The sequence below is a fragment of the Rhinopithecus roxellana genome, chromosome 16, assembly GCF_007565055.1.
Source record: "Rhinopithecus roxellana isolate Shanxi Qingling chromosome 16, ASM756505v1, whole genome shotgun sequence".
NCBI lineage: Eukaryota > Metazoa > Chordata > Mammalia > Primates > Cercopithecidae > Rhinopithecus > Rhinopithecus roxellana.
Window position 1 is genome coordinate 33,774,766 of NC_044564.1, and position 25,197 is coordinate 33,799,962.

At 43.8% G+C, this 25,197-nt stretch overlaps 1 protein-coding gene across 1 annotated transcript in view; it reads left to right on the top strand.

Annotated features, from left to right (window-relative positions):
• The window catches only part of NTRK2 (neurotrophic receptor tyrosine kinase 2), a 366,752-nt gene that overhangs the window by 273,309 nt on the left and 68,246 nt on the right, over window positions 1–25,197 (top strand). The window contains exons 17-19 of the mRNA XM_010378077.2: window positions 909–1,039; window positions 15,878–16,050; window positions 22,777–23,011. Coding sequence (XP_010376379.1) covers window positions 909–1,039; window positions 15,878–16,050; window positions 22,777–23,011 — 539 coding nt within the window. The remainder of the gene's footprint in view (window positions 1–908; window positions 1,040–15,877; window positions 16,051–22,776; window positions 23,012–25,197) is intronic.

Consider the following 25,197-nt stretch of genomic DNA (forward strand, 5'->3'; position numbering starts at 1 on the left):
ATGTGCTCAGTGAGGAGGCACAGCTTGCATGCACTTCTGTCCTCTGTGGGCCTCTCCTCCATGACCCCTGTCCTTTGGTGTTTTCCCTCTCTGGTTTCCACCTTGCAGCCAATGAGATTCTGAGGGCCCTTAACTGCCTCCTGCCTTGTGCACCAAGAGCGTGTATGGATGAATGACTTCAGCCATCACTGCTCCAGACTGTAGGGAGGAACATTCTCTTGTCCTGGAATTCATCTGTTTTTGTCTCTTCTTGGCCTTGGAGAGCCAAGACTGAGCCATGATTTTAAAACAAGGCTAAGGATGCTAGTCTTTAGTGCAGACGTCTAGATGTTTCTGATCCAAACAAAGGAAGTCAGTGAGGCCCAGCCATGTTTCAGCCCTCTCCACTAGAAGGCTAAAACTGAGGTGAGGCCAAAACCTTAATTAACAATGCACAGATCTTGCATTTTCCTTTTGTTTCCTCTGACTCCATCTCCCTTAGGAATCTGAGATGGCTTAACCAAGAATTCAGGATTGCTAGCTATCTCTCTGCTTTGCCCCACTGGACACACTACTAACAAATATATGCAAAGCATCTGGCTTATAGGAAGCCTGCCATTAATGTGAAGTTCTCATTCTCCCCTTTTTTAGTCTATAAAGTTTATCAAGGATATTTTGCAGTCAGCAACTAGGTATCTACTTTAGTTTTATCAGAAACAATAATCGAGTTCTGGAGAATAAGGTGATGTAACCTCCTCCCAGCCATTTGGGGTGGACTGTGAAGATGGACACCCAGCCTTTTTGGTTCACTGTGCACAGAGGAGAGACTCTTGGGCCTGGAAGCTCAGGTACAGGCCACCAACTCCTCACCTGCTGCCTTCACCTCCGTGTGCTTCAATTCCAATTTCCATTCTGTCTTTGTTTTGCAGTTGTTCAGCACATCAAGCGACATAACATTGTTCTGAAAAGGGAGCTAGGCGAAGGAGCCTTTGGAAAAGTGTTCCTAGCTGAATGCTATAACCTCTGTCCTGAGCAGGACAAGATCTTGGTGGCAGTGAAGGTAAGAGAACATTCCAGAATGTCTCATTAACCATGATCACACTTATGTGTGGAAATTTAACTCCATTTTATTATATTTTGGTGGCCAATGCAGGAGCAAATCGTTCCTGCTATGGTGGATGTATCTGAATTCCTTTAAACTAAATGGACAGTCGAAAGGACATTTGGGGCACATCCAACTGTCAGAGGTTCTTCTCAGGGCCCACTGACAAATCTGCAGGTTGTGAGGAGCTCTGAGTACTCTTCCAAGTCCATACTAACTGAATTTTGGATGGAAGTCAGTGGGGCCAAAGATCATTTGACCAGCTGAGTCCTGAAGACTCACATGTGTCTCCTCAAATTGTTCGGTGCTTGTGCCAAGCTCAGCTGAAGCTTGTGTCAGGTTTATGGTTCTGGAAGGAAGGATTGTGGACTTCACTTCCCCTGTCAGCCTCTGTACCAGTCAATTCTCTACCTTGACTCTCCCAGATGCATACAAATCTCCAGGGTTTTATATAGCACAGGCATGATTTCATCCAGGGCTGGATGGCATCTCCTGTGAAATTCACCACCCAAGGAGACTTGGTGGTTTTACTAAAACAAGGAAGACCGAAAGTCGTCCATCACAGTCATGTCCTCCTAAACTCAAAAAGGAGTCTTGGTCTTCAATAAGATAAGCATTATCTTATTGATTGATTGAAAGGGATACAATTTCCACTGAGCTCTCTAAAACACAAGAATTAACAAAAATAGCACAAAAGGCTTCAGGTATTTTGCGTATTTTTTTTCAAAATTTTTTTTAACTCACCAAAATAATGAGTAATATATATATAAAAAACACGGGAGGGGGGAGGAGGGAGGGATTGCATTGGGGAGTTATACATGATATAAATGATGAATTGATGGGTGCTGACGAGTTGATGGGTGCAGCACACCAACATGGCATAAGTATACATATGTAACAAACCTGCACGTTATGCACATGTACCCTAGAACTTAAAGTATAATAAAAAAAAAAAAAAAAAAAAAAAAAAAAACACTTAAAAGTGGCATATATTTATAAAATGAATTAAGTTCTAAATTTGGACATGGCTAATGTAATAAAATGTAAGTTCTTGACTTAATATAAGATGATTGAATTTTTTGCTGTGTTTTATTTCTGCCAAACAGGAAACATTTTTACAAATGGCATTTATTTATTAGTTAGAACCAGGACAACTTTTCATTTTAGAAAATCAGGAGTCTATTCCGTCACTGTTATACTTAACATTAAAATGTTTCAGTACATACATAATGGGCAACTGAGAAATAAAATTTTTCTTGGAGTCATCCGGCAGACTAAAGGGTTTCTATTAAAGTTTATCCAAATAGAAAAACTGTACATTTGCTTTCTTTGTCATCAAAAAAAAAAAAAAAAAAAAAAAAAAAAAAAAAAAAAAAAAAAAACTAACCAAGGTGGCATGATACTCCTAAACTCTCACAGAAGACTCCTAAACTCTGCACTTTGGGGTGAATAAAGAACAGACCTTCCTAGGAATGATAAATGTAAACATTTTTCAAATAAACATCATCTTCCCAAGATGGGCAAATGGAGAGGGAGAGAGAGAGGAGAGAGGAGAGGAAGGAGATCCTGGAGAGATGTGAGTTTGAATGGAGTAGAAGGTGGCAAAGTGAGAATCTTGCAGTCATTCTGGAGATGTTTAATTTTTGCTTTTGCTATTACTTCCTCTTTTCTTTTACTTACTCAAAAAGTTTTGTTTGTCATTGTTTAGCACAAAATGTTCAGAACATTTGGCAGTGTTAAATCTGCAGTCTCTGTTTTCTTCTTACTGTATCTTTTTTTCCCCCTTTTGGTTAAATGAGACCAAAAGGTAGCTTTATTTTTGTAAATTCATAGTTGGATCACATGTTAGAGTGGGAAGAATCTTTGGGAACATCTAATCCTAGGCTAGCCATGTATTATAGACAAGGAAACTTAAGACCCTGGATTCGTGTTCTGGGCCCACATTTTGTACTGCCACCCAGGAAGCTAAGTCAGACCTTCAGACTCTGCATTCACTTCCTGGTGTCACAAGATGGACTCTTTCAATGTAAAGAAATCCTGGGAGACTAGGGAATCCTACATGAGAATGTAGAAATAGCTGAGAAACCTCCGGAAGATATAGAGATAGAGGCAACAGATTTCTCAGTGGATGTGGTCTTTCATCTTAGTACTACTTCTTGCCCTGTGCCTACTTCTCTGTACTTGCAATACCTTTAACGAGAGTGTGTTGTAGAGCTGAATCCAGGGCGCCCTCAGCTTATGTGTTACATTTCCTTCCAAACATATGCTCAAACAGGACTTCAGGGCTTGGACAACTAACAGTGAAGAGTCAGCTGGTGACAGTGATGTTTAGCCTGGTACCTGGGTTGGCCTTAAAAGATATGTTATGCCATTTCACTTTCCTGCCCACGACATGCTTCTGTTTGGGCATATGTCCCATTACCACTGTCAGTGAGGCCCCTCTCTGGTTTGTATCCCAATCACATTCCTAGTTCCACCTCTGAACCAGACCTAGGGCCTAGGCTTCACATGCATCCTGGCTTTGCCAAGTATTTGCAAAGTAATGGCCTATGATGAGTGTTTCTTTAATCAACACTGCTTTTAAAAAAGGAAAAACGGGATTTGATTCTTTGTTAAATCCCAACTCTTCTCGTTGCTAGTTTCATTCTTGTTGAAATTCAAATGAAACTATATCTATCATCTCAGATAAGGAAGACAAAGTGCCTGCAGACTAAAAATTCATTCTAACTTCATGGTCACAAACCTAAGAAGTTTCATGTCAGTGACCTTACATGTGAGTTGTTTTTTGTTTTTTTTTTTGAAATGGGAGGTTTTGCTTATGTTTGCTAGAGTAATTTCGAGCTTCAGAGAGGATGTTTATTTCAACTCTCTGGGATTCAGAGGCTGCAGACACGTAAGGGACTGGCTGGACCTTCCAAAAGCTCCAGGGTGAATTGGATCAGAATAACCCATGGACTTTTCACAGAGCTGTCACTCGCCAGCCTGACCTGCTCATTTTTAGGGCTTTAGGCCTATTGAAAGTGTATTCAAAGACTATCCAAAGGAGTCTGGGAAGAAAATGTCTATGGTTCAGCCCTGACCACAATGAAGGGATTTTTTAAAGGAAAGAAACCAACTGAATGCAGCTGCCAGGGACTGCACAGCTTCTCACCTCTGTGGAGTGACTGCCGGGCTTGCTCCTCTTCCATTGGAGACACCCAGGGATGTTTGACAGCCTTTCTGCTGTTGCTTAGCAACCCCTGCAGCATTGATTATGCATGCTAAGAAATAGCAGCTATTGTCCTTTTTCCTTCTCTAGAAGGAGCTGACTCTGGTGTGAAATCTAAGGCTTTCTGTTCAGATTGACAGATGTCAGATTCCTGTAAATTCTGGTGTTGACGATTTAAGAGCTTGAGGGATCCATAGGAAGAGATTTAGGGTAGAAGTGATCCTAAGGCATGTGCATGACACTCGAGGGCACACAGAGCTGAGTATCCTCTCCCATCAGAGTATCTGCTTGTTTGGATCCAACCGGATTGTCCCTTTCCTGATATTTTTGGATGATCTTTATTTTTTAGTGAAATTGATCTATCAACCATTTTTTCCCCTTTGCACTGAGTTATAATAAAAGAACCCATAGAGAGGAGGAGAAGCAGAGAAACCAGTCTTTGATCAAACTGAGTTACTTTACCTTTAAGTAAGTCAATTGCCAAGGAAACGCTTCATCGCAGTTTCCCTGCATTAACTGTGGATGCATTCGCTATTTTTGGCTCCATCCAACCTGTATTTCCAAAGCTGCAATTCCTATAACATTTCCTTGTACTATGAATCCACACTGATTTTTGCTTTTTAAATATATCCACAAGTGTGTGTTGTGGGATTCATGGTCTCTCCTCCTCTCCCCACTGACTCAGGTGTATTTCTAGAAACATAAAATGCTGAATAGGAGAGAGACCTTAGAAATCACATATATAACCCAAGCCTCATGTTTTATGGATGAGAAAACTGAGACTCAAGGAAGTCGAGTGACTTCCCCAAGGTGTAAGTTAAAGTGAGTCAGAGGTGTTGCACAGGAAGAAGACTTGGCAAGATAAAAAATGGTAAAATTTGACTTCAGCAAGCACTTTCATTGGAATCTGACTTAGGATTTTTGCTTTTCATGTTCCTGAATTCTTTCTTGTCAACAGAGAAAATGATGATGTTTTTCTCCACCAAGAGTTTGGAAAAGTTTTCTGATAAACCCTCTAGCACATAATGAGGCAGGCCCCATGTGGCATCCAACATGTTTCTTCCATTTCCGTGTTGGGATGGCCCCTACCCAGCCTCTTGGTCCAGGTAGCTCCCACCCACCTGTCACCTCTCAATTCAAGTTGTCCCTCTTGGGGAGGATGTCCCTTGCTTGCACCTCCATCTAGGTCACATCTCCATGATATATGCTATTAAAACATCGGTACTTGTCCTTTATAGCATTTGTTAATATTTTAAAATTATATATGTATTTCTGGGCTTATTTAATGAATGGCATTGAATGTCTGTCTCCTTTAGTAGAGTGGCATATTCCCCAGGATGGCAATAGTGCCTTTTAGCACATTGCCTCGTATATAGTAGTATACAGTAAATGCTTGTTGAATGAATGAAGGGATGCATGGGTGGGTGCATGGAAGAACAAAAAGATCATGAAAATAATAGCCTTTAGATAATTGGAGAGTTGGGCCAGGTGTGATGGCTCACACCTGTCATCCCAGCACTTTGGGAGGCCAAGTCAGACGAATTGCTTGAGCTCAGGAGTTCAAGACCAGCCTGGGCAACATGATGAAATCCCATCTCTACAAAAAATACAAAAAAATTAGCTGAGTGTGGTGGCACACACCTATGGTCCCAGCTACTTGGGAGACTGAAGTGGGAGGATTGCTTGAGCCTGGGAGGCAGAGGTTGTAGTGAGCCGAGACTGCACCACTGCATTCCACCCTGGGTGACACAGTGAGACCCCAACTCAAAAAAAAAAAAAAAAAAAAAAAAAAGAAAAGAGTTGACAGTTGGCATTTCTAGGTAGGGAAATAATTTGATGACCTATTGATAGTCACAGACTTTTATAGCTGAAAGAAACTGTAAAGATGATATATATATATAGAATAATGTAATCTAACAATAAATCATTTTAGAAGTGATTGAATCACTATATAGATATAGAGAGCTAATATTGATATTCTTTAGCTTAACTCCACCATTTTGCCAATGAAGAAACAGGAATCCAAAGAAGACAAATGACCCATCTAAGGTCACATAGCTTAAAAGAGATCATTTAATGTCAATGTCAGACCTGGGACTTAAACGCAGTCCAGTGCTCATTGGGCACCACGGTTTCATTTATTGAATTTTACATGTGCCCTGGTGAACCAAATTCAGGAAATCCAACACAATGACACTTATCAAATAATAGAAAGGAGTGTGTTAGTTCTGTTGTTTGTATGGAAGGATGCAAGACATGTTCATATTTTCCCAAGTAGAAATTTAATTCAAGGGAATAAGTGGAAATAAGATATACTGGATTCTTGAGGGAGTGTTTAGGCCTCAGGGTAATACAAGCAAAATATTATAATCAGCTTTTATAAAAAGAACAATATTATGTTCATTGGAAACCCAACTCAAGCTGGCTTAAGCAGAAAAAGGAATTTATTGGCTTCTAGAAATCCATGCTACTAGAAAACCTACCTACGGGTATCCCAGCTTTCAGGCACCACTAGATCCAAGGAATGAACAATCCTCTTTCTCATCTTCTCCATCCCTTGGCTCCACTTCCCTTGGTATTGGCTTAATTCTCAGGCAGTTTATTTCCACACTTGCTAAAGACTTGACAGTGATGACTCAGGGCTTAGATCCCGCCCTCCCAGCAACTCAAAAGAAAGAGAGCTCCTCCTTCCAAACAGCTATGCGAAAATCCAAGGGATGACTCCTATTGGCTTATCTTGGGCTGTGTCACCAGACCCTCTGGCCAGAGGAATGGAATATTCTGATTATCCAGGCCTGGGTCACATACCCACCCTTGGAAATGAAAGTTGGGGTCCATTCTACCCAATCCATATGGACTGAACGTGGGGAAGTATTGGTTCCCTGGAGGAATATTAGAGATGCTATAACCAAAAGAAGGGAGAAAGAGATCTGACAGAAGAAAGTGAAAGATGACCAACTCAAATGGGAATTTCAGGAGAGCATGACCTCCCTGTGATGGGAAGAGCTGGTATCTGAAAGCTCACTCAAGATCTGAGGCAGCCCTGGTGACTGTCCCTTCTTCATCATCTCGGTAGGAGACATCAGGGAATCTCCTTGGGGCTCCCCTGCTTAGTGCAGCTGTCTCTTGCCTTTGCTGCTCCCTAATATTTGCCTGCTGCTTTCATACCAGCTACTGCCCACACTGCCTCCATGACTCACTTGCTGATTCCCCAAGAAGGAAAATACTACGGTCCAGTTCTTCCAATTAGTCATCTGCAATGCCACTTAGTCTTCATGCCAGGACACCTACCTGCCATCCGATCATCTGAGGTGGTCACGTGGTACAGAAGAGGCCACCTTCGGGAATGGAAGCAACCAGAGCCATTTGTCTCGGAATCTGTACAAGAGCAGTATAAGGGCTCACAAGAAAAGCACATATTCTCCAATTCTGGAACAGTTAAAAAAAAAACACACACACAGATGAGAAAAAGCATCAAGAGTTAATTGACTCAAGTGCTTTACCCAGGCAAGGTTATTTCTAAGACAGATGACTCTTTTCATTCTTTCTTTTTATTTTTTATGACAGTCACCATATCACTTTTCACATCTTCATTAATTGTGAAGTCCTTCTCCCATTCATCCCTCTTCCTATGCCTCCTTCCCATGTTTCCACTGACATTGTCATGTGAAATACTTGTCCCCATAAAATGGAAATTGATGATGAAAAGATGAGTTATTTAAGAAGACATTTTTTAGTGTTACTCTAAAAAAATAGTTTGTGTCAACATGACATAATGTTGCAGAAAGCACTGACAATTCTACACTTATAAGGATCTAGGAACAGGAACTATAAAACTTTTAATAGTTAGGCCGGGCACGGTGGCTCACACCTGTAATCCCAGCACTTTGGGTGGCCGAGGCGGGCGGATCACAAGGTCAGGAGATCGAGACCATGGTGAAACCCCGTCTCTACTAAAAATACAAAAAAAAAAAAAAAAAAATTGGCCGGGCACGGTGGCGGGAGCCTGTAGTCCCAGCTACTCGGGAGGCTGAGGCAGGAGAATGTGTGAACCCAAGAGGCGGAGCTTGCAGTGAGCTGAGATCCGGCCACTGCACTCTAGCCTGGGGGATGGAGCGAGACTCCATCTCAAAAAAAGAAAAAAACAAAAAAACCAACTTTTAATAGTGTAATAGTGTCTGTGATTGTCTTTATTATCCAGATGTTGCTTAATAGACTAGATTTCTATTGTTCTTTGGGTACGTATATTCTTTTCCTGGTGTGCACACTCAAGAGTGTGCGTGTGTGTGCGTACGCAGGCATGCAGGAGTGCACTGTAAGATAGAGAGTTAGGCATTTTAATTAGATAGGCCCCAATTATTAAGTTCCTATATCAATATACCTTTCCCAGTAATTTCAACTTTAGACCTTGGGTCAGGGGTCTGTTTTTTGTTTTGTTAATCACTTTGGTGACCCTCGTTTCTGGCTTATCTTCTATTTATCCACATATTTTCAGAAAAGCTAAAACAAAACAGTGCATTTCACTCTAATGAGGACTCATCTGGCATCAAACATAGCTGGAGGATTCGTTTCACACTTTTGTATCTCTGGAGTATATGGATTGAAATAGTTGTGCTGCTTTTTCATTTACTTTAACATGATGAACGAATTTCCAATCAAACCATGGTCTACCATGATCCACCAGCTCCTTTATGTCTAGCAAAATTTTATTGGAAAATTTTATGCTGGTGTATTTAAAGCCTGTAAATATGTTGCATTTATCCACATTGGAGGTCAACTCCTGATTCACTCTCTTTTGATTCAATATTTCTCTAATTGACAGTTGTTATGAATTAGTTTCCCATACAAAGACATAACATTTCTAATATGCAACTTGATATAATATGCAAGTATAAACTGTCTATTTTAACCGCCATATTATTGCAAATAGTTTAAAGTATGTGAATCAAAACTTAACCTCCTGTTTCCCTTTGGATAGTTGCCTTGTTAGATCTGAGCTGGAAGAGCCAGTATGACTGAGAAAATAAAGATAGCAGTGAACACCCTGACCATAAATCCTGTATTTGTGGTTATGACTTGGTACATAATTAAAGTCCTGTCAAAGGAGTTATATACAACTAACTGAGTTGATATGCACAGAGTATTGTTTTCTAGCACATAGCCAGCACTATCTGAGTGTTTGTGATCATTATCATCTTCATACAATCATTTAATGAGTTTTTACATTTGTAGGGATGTTGGGAAGCTACCTATTGCACTCTCTCTAGTTTCTAAGATTTAATTTCTACCAAGTTCTTTCTATCCATGAATTCATTAAAATACACTCCTCCAAAGCTGAATTTTCTAAGAATTTGATAGACACTTCCTCTACCTATTTTTAGAAAAGATCCTATCGTTAGAAGTTCATGCAGCATGCAGCATTGTGATCAAGGCTTGCTCTAAATGCGTGGTTAATCATTGCCTGTAACAAACTTATAAGTGTGTCTGCCTTAATTCTATCTCAATTTTGTAGTTTAGAAATGTTTTCCAACATTCCCAAGAAAGAGGTTGGCTCACTAATAGCCTATGGAGGTGGCTTTTATAGAACAATGAAGTCCAACAGAAGCATAATGTGAGCCACTATTACATGTCACATTGGTAATTTTGAACTTCCTAATATGCATATTTGAAATGTAAAAAGAAACATATGAAACTTATTTTATCAATATAGTTTATTTAACTCAACATATCTATATTATCATTTCAATGTATTATTAATATATTAATGAGATAGTTAACATTATTTTATTTGTAGCAAGGTCTCAAAATCTGTTAGATATTTTTTACCTAAAATACATCTCAATTTGGACTTGCCAAATTTCAAATTATCACTAGCCACCTGTGACTGTTGGCTACCGTATTGGACAGTGCACATCCAGGAGCCATCAGGAGACTAAAGAGTCTCCATTTGTAGCAGATCTTGCCACAGTGATCCTAACCCAGAGGAACTCAGGCATATTAACCAAACATTCTCATGCATCTTGGTTGACTGGTTTGGGAGTTTTTTTTTAATTTCCCTCTGTGTTTTAAACACTATGGTGGGAATTGGTCATAGTGAGGTCTTACCATGATAATCTCTTCTACATTTTATCTTTCACCTTAACAAAGACACTATTTCCATGATCTCTAAAATATATGAGACACAGACTATAAGATCAGTATTTTTAGAAAGGACACAACCTCTATCTTACCTCATCTCTCCTAAACCACCTATACTTTGAAATGGGTGATCATTTGTCATGTCCTACAGTATTCTATCACACCGATGATTTCAAATAAGCCCACTTGCCTCTCTTACTAGCTTTCCATTAACCTTCATATTTTGCTGAAGCATTTCATATGAATTTTGATTTTTCTTTTGTTTTTGCTCTCCTATTTCACCATCCCTAGTTTTTCAGTTCTGTGCTGAAATTTATTTCATACTACTGCATTATTCCAAATCTGAATCAATATGTACTTGAGGCAGTATCTTGCTATAGCTCTGGAGGAGCCCTCTCCCTTAAGAGTATCTTCAGAAAAGATGGCAGCTTTGGGGTGTCAGGAAATTCACCAGGAATAAGAAGAAATGAAACTACAAAGCAGACAGTAGGAGTAAGAAAATAGCAATGCTCAGTGATCGGGCAAATATGCTTGTCAAAATGAACCTGAAGAAGAGGGATTGTCAGTGAGGGAAGCTGCCACCCCATATTCATGGCCTCAGTGCATTGCCAAGGGACTCAGGGAACCAGCCAAGCCTTGCATAATTGAGTAAAATGACAATCAGCCATAGTACTAAAACAGAGATGATTTTTATAAATAGGGTTGATAGCAGGATTTTCCAGCTTCTGATTGCTATCTGGCTATGGTTCCACCCTTAGAAAAATTCTGCCCTTACAGTGCCAAATTCAGAAGATGATTTTGCCCAACTTGTTACCGCCATATTTTCTGAATCTCTTAAAATAGAATTGAATCATAATTTAGAAAAAAGACCCAACATGCAAAAATGGATGGGCATGTTGGATGAGGCCAGGCTTGTGAGATGCATTTGCCCCATGAATAGTGGAATCTCTTCTCTCAATTTCAAAAATGTTACTGAAGCACAGTTTTTGACATTGCACTGAGAATGGGCTCTTTTCCATATTTTGCTTTGGGGACATGGAAATGTTAGATGCTTCTTAACTCTTTCAGGTTGGCATTTCAAAAAAGAAAACCTTGTTTCTCTCTCTCTCTCTCTCTCTCTCTCTCTCTCTCTCTCTCTCTCACACACACACACACACACACACACACACACACACACACAGACAATCTATCATTTTTTTTGAGATGGAGTCTCGCTCTTTCGCCCAGGCTGGAGTGCAGTTGTGCACTCTCTGCTTACTGCAAGCTCCGCCTCCCGGGTTCACGCCATTCACCTGCCTCAGCCGCCAGAGTAGCTGGGATTACAGGCATGAGCCACCGCGCCTGGCCCAATCTGGCATTCTTGAATCAATACCACACAGCTAAAACTTGAGCAGAAAAATTATACACAAAATTTGTTCATGCCTTGTGATAATGACCTTCAAGGGTCAGTATGTTTTCCAACTCACTGGAAAAGATAGGCATGTGCCTTAGAAATAAGCAATCTCAGTGACTCAGAACATCCTCTATAGAGACTGGATCTCTGAAAAAACATTGCAGGCCAAGGGCTGGATCTCTGTGTGCAGTTTGATACTTTTGGGAGGTTGAACAGCCCTCTGGGAAGAAGTCATGGCTCCAGTAGCACCGCTGCTCTCATGTCTTGGGTTGGCCCTTGAGCCTTATTCATGCATATTTTGACCTTCTTGGATTCTTATGTGAGCAAACTGAATACAAGACTGATTGTGGTTTAAAATTGAAGTCATCAAATGTCCCTCTCTACCAAGGAAAACATCCCAACTTACACTACTTTGCATCATTCTCCTCGTGTCTCTGTGGAGTAGATGATGATATTGTTATCCTCACTCTCGAAGAAGAAAACTAGAGTCAGAGAGCTCAAGGGCAGAGCCAGGATTTGAACCTGCCTTTTCTGATGCTAAGCTGGGACCCCTGCCGTTTGAGCACCACCACTGTGAGGATTTGTCCTTTGACTGGAAGGGGAACACAAGTTTGGGGCCAACTCTCCAGGAGAGAGTACATTTGGGCAGCTCCCTCAGCCTCGGAAGCAGGTTCTTTCACTTGCTTCCTTTCCTTGGTCCTTCTTTCATTTCCACTCCTCACTTCAGCGCATGTTCAACTTTTCCAGATGATCATTCACTGGTCATTCCTCCTCCCATTCTTTTATCTCTACTTTGCACAAACTTCGTGTGTCAGGGGTTCTTTTAGTTGCCGGATACTGGATTAGGCAGCAAGGGATAAAAGAGTGGACAGGACACACTTCGACTGTCAAAGGCAGGAGTGGAGACAGATGTGTACCCAACACCATTATGCAAGTGCAAGTGTGAGAATGGCACTGGTGTGTGCAGTTCGCTCCATGGACCCAGGAGAAGGACCCAGCAGATAGACTTCCATCTCTTCCATCTCTTCCATCTCTTCCATCTCCTCCATCTCCTCCGTCTCCTCCATCTCCTCCATCTCCTCCGTCTCCTCCATCTCCTCCGTCTCCTCCATCTCCTCCATCTCTTCCGTACCTCATCTGCTATTTTTCTACTGTGAAGCTCAGCAAGATAAGCGCATCACCTCTCCCTGTGCAAGAGGGATGCAAAAGAGTTGAGTTTGGATCTAGCTAAACACTAAACTAATTAAATCTGGGTGGCACAGGGGCCATGACAGGCCCAGTTTCTGTAGCTTCAAGGGAGCAGAGACCCAGACCCCAGGTTCCTGGCTGCTGTTCATTTTGTTATTTAATGAAGGAATGTGTGGTTTCTATGGCAACAGCCCCATCGAAGCTTTATGGCCCCTGAGCACTTGCTGACCCAAATTCACTCACTTTTCCAAACAGAGCTGGTGGTGCTTATAAAGACACTTCTCAGAAAACCACAGAGTAAAGTGAAAATAGTATTGATCCCCAGAGCGTGCCCTAATAAATGCCTCACCTGCTAATCTCCATCTCAGATCTGCTCCCTGGAGAACTCCACCTGTGGCACATTCAAGGTCTCCGGGTGGCGTAGGTCAGGAATGTCCCCACAGGGAGAGCAGCACCGAGGCCGTGATCTAGAAAATGACCACCAGGGACCCGGTCGTGTTCTGGACACTGGGTATCATCTTTTAGTTTTGCAGTCAGTACATATCTGACAGATGACAGTGCTGTCATTCCATTCCAATACTAAATTTAAGTGAACACAGATGTTCCCATTTGTCATCTAACCTTAATGACTGACTATAGTCTCCCTGGAGATGGGATTCACTACTCACATGCCACTTCTGCCAGGAGAAGTATGCCTTTTCCTCAATTAGAAGCAACCACTCCCTCTCTGACCTCTCTTGCTGTCAGTGTTTAGTTCTCATGGCCTTCATCATTCATTACACAAATAGATGTTGAATATTCGCGCTGTGCTCTGCCCAGGGCTGGCAATGCAGAAATGCATAGTTCCTGGGTCAAGGAGCTCACAGCCTGTACCAGAGATAAGCAAGTAAACATGCAATTGGAATGCACTGTGGTCTGTGATGTGATAGAGGTAAGTATGAGGCTCACCTAGCAGGATTATCCACTCTGGCCTGCAGCACAAAGGGGATGTGACAGCAATGAGGGTGGTCAGGGAACACTTCCCAGAGAGGTGGCAGCTGAACCGAGTCTTGGAGGACTACTAGATATTAACCAGGTATATTGGTTTTCTATGGCTGCTGTAACAGATGACTGCAAACTCAGCACCTTAAACAACACAAATGATTTATCTCAGTTCTGGTGGTCAGACACCTGAGATCAGTTTTGCTAAGCTAAAGACAAGATGTTAGCAGGGCTGGTTCCTTCTGGAGGTTCTAGGCTAGCATGTATCCTTGCCATTTCCAGCTTCTAGAGGCCACCCACATTTCTTGGCTCATGGCCCCTTTCTTCATCCTCAAAGCCAGAAATGTGACATCTTTTCTCCTCTCTGATCCTCTGTCCTTACGGCTCTCTCTTTGCTTTTATTTATTTTGAGACAGTCTTCCTCTGTCGCCCAGGCTGGATTGCAGTGGCATGGTCTTGGCTCCCTGCAACCTCTGCCTCCCGGGTTCAAGTGATTCTTCATCCTCAGCCTCTTGAGTAGCTGGGATTACAGGCACCCACCATCATACTCAGCTAATTTTTGTATTTTTAGTAGAGACGGGGTTTCACTATGTTGGCCAGGCTGGTCTCGAACTGCTGACCTCAGGTGATCTGCCCTGCTCAGCCTCCCAAAGTACTGGGATTACAGCCTTGAGCTATCACGCCTGGCCTCTCTTTGCTCTCATAAGGACCCTTGTAATGACATTGGGCCCTCCTGGATAATCCAGGATAATCTCTCCACCTCAAGATCCTTAACTTAGTTACATCTGCAAAGCTGCTTTTGCCACATCAGGCAACGTATTCACAGGCTCCTGGGATTAGGAAGTGAACAGCCTTGGCAAAGGTGGGGAGTTCAACCTCCCATGCCAGTGACCACACCCAAGATAGCATTCCAGGCAGAGGAATGCACATGTGCAAAGGGAGGGAGGCATGGCCTGCTGTTATCAGGGCAACTGCAGATAGTTCTTAACGTGGACGCATGGGTTTCGAGAGGAGTGTCAAGGGATTGAGCTGGAGAGAGATGCAGGTGCTGATTCATTCAGGACAGTGGGTTTTGAGCTTGAATTGCAGTTATTTATATACATGTCATATCTCCCTGTTTGCCTATAAGCGCCTGAGGCCAGGATCTGGGTCATGGCCTTCTTGATGCCATCACAGCTCTGGCTCGGTGATGGGCACATGCCAAGAGCTCAGCACATTATATGCATCACTAAATGCCGGCTTTGCCATGTTATGATACCGCGGTGGCAGAGTGATCTGAGCAGAAAACTAAAGGCACCAAAACCCGGCTGTCATGCCCCTGGGCATCTTCACCTTGGCAGCGTGACCACTCTTCTTGCGGCTCGCTGGGCAGGGATGTTTTGTGAGCCGGCAGTGTTTGTAAGCACAGGCTGGAGAAGGCTCTGTGCAGTGCTACATAAAGACAGGCAAAGTGATCGTTGCTGAAGCTGGAGATGGGTCCACAAAGGTTCACTGTACTCCTCTTGCAACAGAATCATAACATAAAGTTTTTAAATCTTATCTGAGCAGAGGTGAGCTGCACATCGCATCACAGAAAGCACAACAGGCACCAACAAGGGAGAGAAGCCCATGGGCATTATTGGGTGCAGGCCAGGATTAGGAAGGATGTGGACCCTAAAAAGACCTCCTGTCTGTAACCTAATGAGAGAACCTCTGTGAAAGTGTGTCGTAAGCTGGAAAGCTTTGCATATGCCTAAGGAGTTACTCCTCAGTTATTAGCACAAACATTATTTCCGTAGGAACTAGGCTGTTTTCTCATCTTCTGCCTAACAAATGAGACGATGTCTTTCCCATCTCAGTAGCATAGGGCCCACTGAAGTAATCCCTCTCTTTTGATGCCCACCCCCAGACCCTGAAGGATGCCAGTGACAATGCACGCAAAGACTTCCACCGCGAGGCCGAGCTCCTGACCAACCTCCAGCATGAGCACATCGTCAAGTTCTATGGCGTCTGTGTGGAGGGCGACCCCCTCATCATGGTCTTCGAGTACATGAAGCACGGGGACCTCAACAAGTTCCTCAGGTACAGTGAGGCAGGGAGGTGGGCTCCAGGAGCGAGCAGGACTTCAGGGTTCAGGAGTGGGGCAGGTTCATGGGAGGGAACAAGGGACCCCTAGACCTTTCTCGAAGCGTCTTATTTGATGACACCAGCGTGTGCCAGAGAAAGGAGGAGAGAAAAAAGAAGACGACAGTCTTGTTCTTTTTCCTTAATCAATGAATTCTATGTAATGTGATGCAAATGATCCAACTCAATTCAGTCTGCATTCACTGAACATTTGCTACATTGAGTGGTATATGACATAGGCATTTGGGGTGGGTCTTAGATGTTCTCTAGGAGTTTGCCATGTGGTGTTATTAAAGGCAAAGGAAACGGGAAGAGCTAAGGTGCCCAGGTGTCACAATGGAAAGTGCAGTCCAGTGAGAGTGAAGTTTTCAAGTTCCCAGGCTGTGGAATGAACAGTAAGAAAGGGAAGCAGAAAAACAGCTGGAGGAGTCAAGGCTGAAAGGGTGGGGTGTGGGCTTGGACTTTATTCTAAGGACAAAAAGAATAACCAGAAGGCCAGTAGTTCAGAGGATCTACAGTGGAAAGATCAAAATCCAAAGAAGAAAAGCTTCAGAAGGAAGGAGGTAAAAACATTGATTGAAGACTCCAGATTATGGAGTCTTCCAGATTATGCAGAGACCCTGAGGTCATGAGAAGATGGATAGCTTCAACTGAGAAGTTTTATGGGATGTGGGGTCTTCAGAAAAAGGCAAGGAAGAGAAAATGTTGACTATAAAGGGAGTCACTGGGCTACTGATTAGGGTGTCATTTGAATTTCTAACATTGGCCTGATTGGGTGGGATTTATTTATTTATTTATTTATTTATTTATTTATTTATTTGAGACAGAGTCTCACTCTGTCACCCGGGCTGGAGTGCAGTTGTGTGATCTCAGTTCACTGCAATCTCTGCCTCCCAGGTTCAAGCGATTCTCCCACCTCAACCTCCCAAGTAGCTGGGATTACAGGCATGTGCCACCATGCCTGGTAATTTTCATATTTTTGTAAAGACAGGGTTTTGCCATGTTGGCCAGACTGGTCTCGAACTCCTGATCTCAAGTGATCTGCCTCCCTTGGCCTCCCAAAGTGCTGGGAATACAGGCGTGAGCCACCACACCTGGCCTTGATTGGGTTTTAGTTCAGCTGTGCCTTCTCAAGAAATTCCCTCCCTCAGGTGATGGGTACAGGAAACTGGGAGGAACCACAAGATACAACAGGTGAGAAATGGCTGAAAGTGACTGTGATCTGGGAAGAAAGGTCAACTTGCTTTGAAACAGTGAAGCTAACTCACACAATATAAGGGGTGACTTTTGAGGAGACCATGCTGCGTGATGATACCAGTAGGGATTTTTGGCCTCCAGACACTGAAGTTGAGTCTCAGTCCAGGCATTATTAGCTGAGTGACCTCAGGCAAGTCTCTTAGCTGTTCTGATGAGAATCTTGAGCTGGCAGGGTAGGCATGAGGACTGAACTAGAATAAGTATAGAAAGCTCTTGGCGTAGGAGCGAATAGGGAGCGTTCAATAAGCAGACGCTTGAATTCTGCCAGGAATGATGTCAGCTGGTAAACCAGCTGCCTTGGTAAGAGATATCACAAGGAGAGCTGAGTTTAATAAGATGCAGGGAGTTGGTGATCACCCTGGTGGGGTCCATAGTGAGTGCTCTTCTCCTGCATCTACAAAGGAAGGGAAGAAATGTGCTGAGCCAGATACTCCTTGGGGAAGGAAGGCAAGTGATGCTTTGGCTTCTATGGAAGTGACACATACATTATCATGAACCTAAAGAGTGAGAGGGCCCAATAGTGAGGACGGGAGATTCAGGTTCTCCTTCCTATTCGGCATCAAGTTGCTGGTGTTGCTTAAAAGAGCCTCCACCCCACTTTGCTCAGTCACCTTGTTCTCAGGTAGGCCTGCCTTGGATCCTCTCTAAGTTTTATCTGGGTCTAATTTTCTTTTTTTGTTTTTTTTTCCTTTTTTAATTTAGCTAGTCCTCATTTAGGAAAGATTAGCAAACGGGCTGGTTGTGATATCTTGGTAGATAGCAATAGTTAGGAAAGGTGTTAAAGGCTGTTCGCCTGCCCTTGCTGAGCTCAGTTTCCTTACCTGTGAAAGGGGTATCATTTAATCCATCTCAAGGTCCAGTGTGTGCATTGTTGAGTTGAGAGGTAATAAGAAAGGTTGCCCCCATAATCTTTCACAATGGTTCATCTCTGCCACAATTTCCTCTTCATGTTGGTTGAGAGATCTGAAATCCTGGGGAAGTGGCACCTTTTTGTGATGGCAACACTAGGACTCTCTGTCTACCTCTCATTTCCATGGGCGCTGAAGAGGGCTTTGCACAGAAATCAGCCCCAGTAAGCTGCATGTATCTGCTGTAAGACTCAGACACTGCAGTTTAAGTAATCAGTCAATCACCGCAAGAACATACTGCCGTTTTTAGAAATGGCATCACATGGTTGCTGCCGTCTGGATCATTTTTACCCTCTTTAGCCTCGTAGATCCACGTGCAATTTAGTTCTTCTTTGCTGGGCTGGATCCCTGTTCTCTACTTTTCCTATGATTGTGTGGGTGAGGAAATGCCAGGTGGGATTAGGAATATGTGGCCAATTTGCAGTATTCTGAGACAATCCTAATGCATTATCCTATGTCAGCAAAATTTTTCTTGTAAGTGATAGGACTGGGGATGACTTTTGGACATTGTCTTGTCAGCTCTAACATGAAAGGAAGAAAAAAGTTGAATGTGGTTGAGGTCCGGCTGCTTCTAGGAGAAATATTTTCCCATTGTTCCCATGCCCCAGTCTACTTCCCTAATACAAAATGGTGCTTTCCAAAAACTGTAGCATAAGAAATCCAAATGTGCTCACCTTGATGCAATTAAATGCTTCTGTGAGCTCACAGTGTGTCTGTACATACATGAATGTGTGTGTGTGTGTGTGTGTGTTACAACTTGATTCTTTCACTTTCTCACTCAGCCTCTCCTTCTCCCTAGCTCTCCTTCCTGCCTTGCAGAAGGAACAGGCACCTGGTTCTCCCTTGGCACTTTGCACAGGGTGTGGAGCAATTGGAAACCTAGCCTGCTTAGTTTCAGAACCTGCTAAACTCTGGGAACAAGAGGTCTGCCATGCCAAGAATCTAGTTCTCAGGTGCACTAACATGCTGCGAATATAGGCTGTCCTCTTTCCGCAAGGGAACTGGGCACTTAGCTGCCATGAAAGGCTCCAGCTGCCATCAGCTCTGCCCTATAAAGACAGATGTCTTCTCTTGTCTCCCTACTCTCTTTATTCATCCAAAAGCCATATATCAAGCACCAGCATGGCCAGGCTGTATGCTAGTTAGAGTGGGAAATGAGGAATAAAACACATGTCTTTGCTTGCAAGGGTTTCATGATTTTTCCTCTTAGAATCTGTCCAGAGTTCCCTTCTAATGAGGGGAAAGATAGACTACTGTTTTTCAAACTATAACAGCTAGCATTTATTGCACTTTCTAAGCATTTTAATATCTTTTAGGGTATAACCCACCCTTGCCATCATTCCTGCGTTACAGTAGGGGAAACTGAATCGCACAAGTAGCGGATGACAGAGCTGAGACTCAAACCTGCAGCCCCTAAAACTCATGATCTTAACCACTCTGCCATCCTCTCTGCTGAGGTGGTGGTTAAAAAGACCAGAAGGAAAGTGGTGCGCTATAGAATCCTGGGGCCAGAGCAGTTAGTGCAGTGCTGGCTGTAACCCACAATGGAGAGAACTGGACAGCTAAGTCAGGCCCATGAACCTGCTACTTGCTTCGCAAGCCAGGGAGCTGGTGGTACTTTTTTTTTTTTTTTTTTTCCCCCACCTCTTAAGGAATGTCCTCCTGGAAGAGATGAAACGTGTTTTTATTTCTAAGACTTCATGAGGACCTGGGAAAGTGAAAGCAGAGGATTGCAGCGTTAACTGTATTTCTATCCTCTTAAGGACTTGTGCAGCAGACCCACCTACCCACTTTTTACAGCAGTATGTTCTGCTCAGAGAAAGCATCCAGAGGCTTATTTTATTTAAAGAGCCGTGTTCAAAAAGTCGAACAGCAAATACCCAGATATAAACAGGGGAAATGACTGTTTAAAAATCCAGGAGTCTCCCCCAACCCACACATACTAATACAAAGTGCATTAGGCATTAGAGGGCCACCAGCTTCCTGACATCTGCAGAGTGTGGGGTTGGAGGATAGAATTTTGTGCAGAGGTGGCCTTTTGCACTGACATCTAACTTTTCCTCTCTCCTGGAGCCTTTGCCTCTGAGAGATATTTAAAGTAGATAAGTTTTCTGGAACTGAGATAAGGCTGTGGCCAATCAACCAATTATTTTAGTCTTCAGATGGTATCTATGAAGATTAAATTCTGACCGACTCTCTTGGTCTTTATTTCAGGTTTTCTTTAGTTTGTGTGCACCCCAGGCCCCTTCTGGTGCTGAGGTCACAGTAGAGTTAAGGAAGACCAGTGAAAATGTTGGCAATTTCCCCGGGCCCCTCAGTGCTTGAAAGGGTTAGGCCTGATTCACCTTTAGTGAGGTGGAAAGGGCTCACCCTCTGGTATCCTGAAGAGCCCTGTTACAGGCCAGTTACAAAAACTAATGCACAGAGGATAACTTGTGTTTTCACATCACCTCTCCGTTTCATTTTTAAAGAGAATCTTTGTTTGCAAAGCCTTTCTCCCTGGTTTTCCTGTGAAAGGGCACGAAGTACTATGCAAACGCAGTGTCAATCCTCCTCACATCAATGCCCTTAGCAAGGGGCAGTTAGTATCTCCAATTTACAGAGTGAGGAAATAGGCCCAGAGAGGTTATGTAACTCACCCAAGATCACACAGCGAGTGTGGGACAGGATCCAAATTCATTTCACATATCCTGGAGCTTTGGCCATTGTGCCACTTCTTACCTTGAATATGTGCTTTTGAGCTGAAGAAAGCCCTGGAGCATTTTCCCAGTATTGTTCCTCAATGTGACAAGAGGCAGCTGGGGGTTGTGGTTTGAGTAGAGGTGAAATATGTTAGGACTGGCTCGTACAAAAACAGGAAACTCCTCCCTAGGGAATGGTTCAATCCAGGTATTTAGAGACAGGAGGGATCTATTCATCCAAAAGCCATATATCAAGCACCAGCATGGCCAGGGTCTATGTATTGCCAATATAATATTCCCCTGTATTTTTGACTAATGAAGAAATAGCACATGAGAGAAATTAAAGGGCTTCCCTGGATCACGGCACTGGACCTGGTGGGCCTGGGAGAGCCCCTAACTTCTTGTCCAGTGCTCATTCCCTTAGAATACAGGAATGAAAGACCTGGTGGCAGAATGCCTCCCGAAATCAAAGGGAAGGCGAGTCACTGTAGGCTGGAGCCAGGATGGAAGTGGGGATACGCCTGTGGCTTGAATAATTTTGGGGAAGGAGGGCGGAGAGGCAGGGCAAACCCTGACCTGTGTTCTCAGACAATTCTGGCTTTCTCAGTTTCAAATACTCACACGGCTCTGAAACCCTGCAGGTGAGGTTACCCACTTTAACATTTATGCAAAAACCTCTATATTTATTCCAAGTGTTTCAAAATGTCTTGAGGGAGATCTTTCCTTTCCAAGGGAAAGGCAATTTCCAAGGGAAATTGCCTTTGGCCACGCCAGGACAGAGCCCGGCAGTAAACCCCGCCTTTATTCCTTGCACTGCAGCGCCCCCTCAGGCCACCAGGGGCAATGACGCCCATCTTGGCTCCCAGCTCAGGATGTCACAGCAGGGCCCGCCGCGCTGAGGGCGGCATCCTAAGATGCGGATCCTCCCACCCCTGCAGCACATGTGTGTTAGGATGCCCTAAGTCATCACATAGCTGGGGAGAGGCCAGGTGTGTAAGACAGAAGAAAAATAAGATTTAAAAAATCATAGTCCCCCTCCCCATAGTGTAAACAATAAAATTTTCCCCAGCAAAAGAATAAACAGGCTGTGGGTTCAAAACAGTTCTCGTATGTGTTGGCCATAGCCCGTGTTGAGCGGAGGTTGGAGGAGGGGTGGACAGAAGGCAATGGTATTTTGTATTGGGAATGAACATCCAGGTTGAGAATGCCCTGGGACTCTGTCGTTGAACTGGGCTTGAGAGAGCCAGGGGTAGCTTCAAAACCATGCCTGGCCGCAAATCAGGCGGACTGTGGAAGGCCGCAGGCTGCCCAACTCTGGAGGAATCAGCTTGGTTGCAGGATGCTCTGGCATAGTCTGCCATAATCTGGCTAGGTGGGGAGGGGTACGGACCCACTGGGCTGCCATGTCCATCCCTCGAGGAGAGTCCATCTTTCCCCCAGTGTTTTGTTTTTGGTTTTGTCTTCCTTCACCTACCTGCTGTTTCTCCGGGTCAAGGGGCCCTGGCCAGTGGCTGAACCCAGCAGAGTGCCAGAGCCCCTAAAATGTCAACCTGTCTGTGCACTGGAGGGAAGGGGGATATTCAGGCCCATGGGGTCCTGGGAATTCCAGAATCTTCGGGAAACAGAGCGGCCTGGGTGCCCTCGGGACTTCAGAAGTATGACTGTGTGAAGCACCTTCGTCTCCTCTTCATGCTAAGTCAGGCAGCATCTTTTAGCACCAGCAGCTGACAGGGTAGGGGTGAGGAGCTTAGCAGAAGGGACGGGGAGGGGCAGGGGCAAAGGGCCCCTGGAGTGAAAATGCTGAGACACCCAGCTTCATTCTCCATGTCCTCCCCCAGGGCACACGGCCCTGACGCCGTGCTGATGGCTGAGGGCAATCCGCCCACGGAGCTGACGCAGTCACAGATGCTGCATATAGCCCAGCAGATCGCCGCGGGCATGGTCTACCTGGCGTCCCAGCACTTCGTGCACCGCGACCTGGCCACCAGGAACTGCCTGGTCGGGGAGAATTTGCTGGTGAAAATCGGGGACTTCGGGATGTCCCGGGACGTGTACAGCACTGACTACTACAGGGTGAGTAGCTGTGCAGATCAGAGACCCCAAGGACCTCTTTCCCTGCGGGACCCCTGCTGTATTTGTTTGCTGAGGCTGTCATAACAAAATATCACGACTGGGTGGCTTAAACAACAGACAAGTGTTTCTCGCGGCTCCGGAAGCTGAAAGTCCAAGCTCCAGGTGTCAGTGGGATGGGTTCCTTCTGAGGTCTTGCTCCTTGGCTTGCAGGTGGCAGCCTTCTCACTGTGTCCTCACATGGGATGGTTTTTATGTGTGGGTCACCTCCCAATCCTTCCCTTTATGTCTAAATTTCCTCTTCTTTTAAGGACACCAGTCAGATTGGATTGCATCCCACCCTAATGATCTCATTTTAACTTAATCACCTATTTAAAGTCTTATCTCCAAATACAGTCACATTCTGAGATCCTGGAGGTGAGGTTATCAACATATAAATTTTGGGGGGACGCAGGTCAGTCCATAGCACCCACCCTGCTCTTGGCACTCCAGCATGGTGGGTGAGATCTCCAAGAGTGAAGTCCTCAGTGTGAGAATCCTTCCAGAGAAACCTGAGGGCCTGGGGGAATTCCTGGTGAGGTTAAAGGATGCTGAGGTTTGGCTTTGATTCTGTGAAATTATGTCTGGAGCCTTTGTTTGAGATTTGAACTGAAGTGAACTTGCTCACATAAATAATAGTACACTGGACTTTGGAAGTTCCCTCCAAGCACCACCTTGGTTGAAAGCAGTTTAGCTTGGTGAGATGGAAGAAGTTCTGTCCTGCCTGTTCTTAGACACTTCCACACAGCTTGTCTGGTGTTTCCGCCACTGAAGTCACTGAGAGGCAGAGTTATAGACAGTGACTGGAATCCACTGATGACCTAGAACTGGCCCCCGGGATATGTTAACTTTGTTAACTGAGATTTTTGGAACTCGGACATGAGAGAAAAGGGAATTTCTGGAAATGTTGAAGTTGTGATATTTAGAGTGAAGATTCGGGGTGGTGTTCTACCACTTCGATTTAATTTTCTATCAGCCCTCAATTTGATTTTCTTGTGTGTTTTGCTTGTTTTTTCCAGGAGAGAGGAAGGGAAAATGAAGGAAGGGAATAAATGTCCTGGTGTCTGTAGCTTCAGAGCGTAAAGCACAGAACTGGCTACCTTTCATAATAGGGTAGGGCTGGTGACGATGCTAGCTTTGCTCTTCTCATTGTTATTTATGTTTGAGGAGGCACCTTCTCTGTTTATTTCCTATCCCCCTTCTTACAGCCTTGCTCACCTCTATGGCCTCTGCATTTTAGTGGAGTGAACTTTGCTATAATTAGTGTAAGAAAATGCATCTATTGTCGTGCTCCATTATTCTTCATGACTGTTTTGTGGCGTTTTTCTTCTTGATCACCTTGATAAGCATTGTTTACATCTTGTATGGCAAAAAGGAATAGAGACCACATGGAAAAGGATTCTCTTGGGTGTATATTCAGGAGATGGGAGCACACTCTTAACTTCAAGTGTTCAAAATGTAGCTTAAAAGCAATGACTAGTTTGTTCAAGATACCTAAAACATGGGGGAGATTTTACCTACCAAAGAGGTGTCTCCTCTGCTAGTTCTACACTTTGATGAAAGGTCTCCCTTCCTTGATGGGGCAGGGAAACATATGGATGATTCTCTGAGGAAAAGCTTTGCTGTTCTTGATGAGCACCCAAGGGAGGGACATGTGGCCCAGGCAAAGGCTTTCTCTCCACGGTGTTAGTAAAGAGTTCAACGTGCCTGACACAAAAAGTGAATGCTCAATAAGTTTTTCCACCTAATTATTACCCAAATCAATACACATACACTTCATCCCCAAAGCTAGGACTTAGCTGGATGGAATCTGGCATCCTCCTCTCTAGGAATCTCCAAAAATAATTTAAAGAAAAATACCCAAAATCTCAACAATAAAAAGATAAAATCACTCCATTCAAAAGTAGAAGAAGGTTCTGAATAGACATTTCTCCAAAGACAATATCCACATGGTCAACAAGCACATGAAAAGATGGGTGACATCATTAGTCTTTAGAGAAAATGCAAAGAAAACTCACAATACGATACCATTTCACACCCCCTGAGATGACTACGATAGCAAGTGTTAGCCAGGATGTAGAGAAATTGAAACTCTGGTACTCTCCTGGTGGGAATATGAAATGGTGTAGCTGCTTTGGAAAACCATTTGG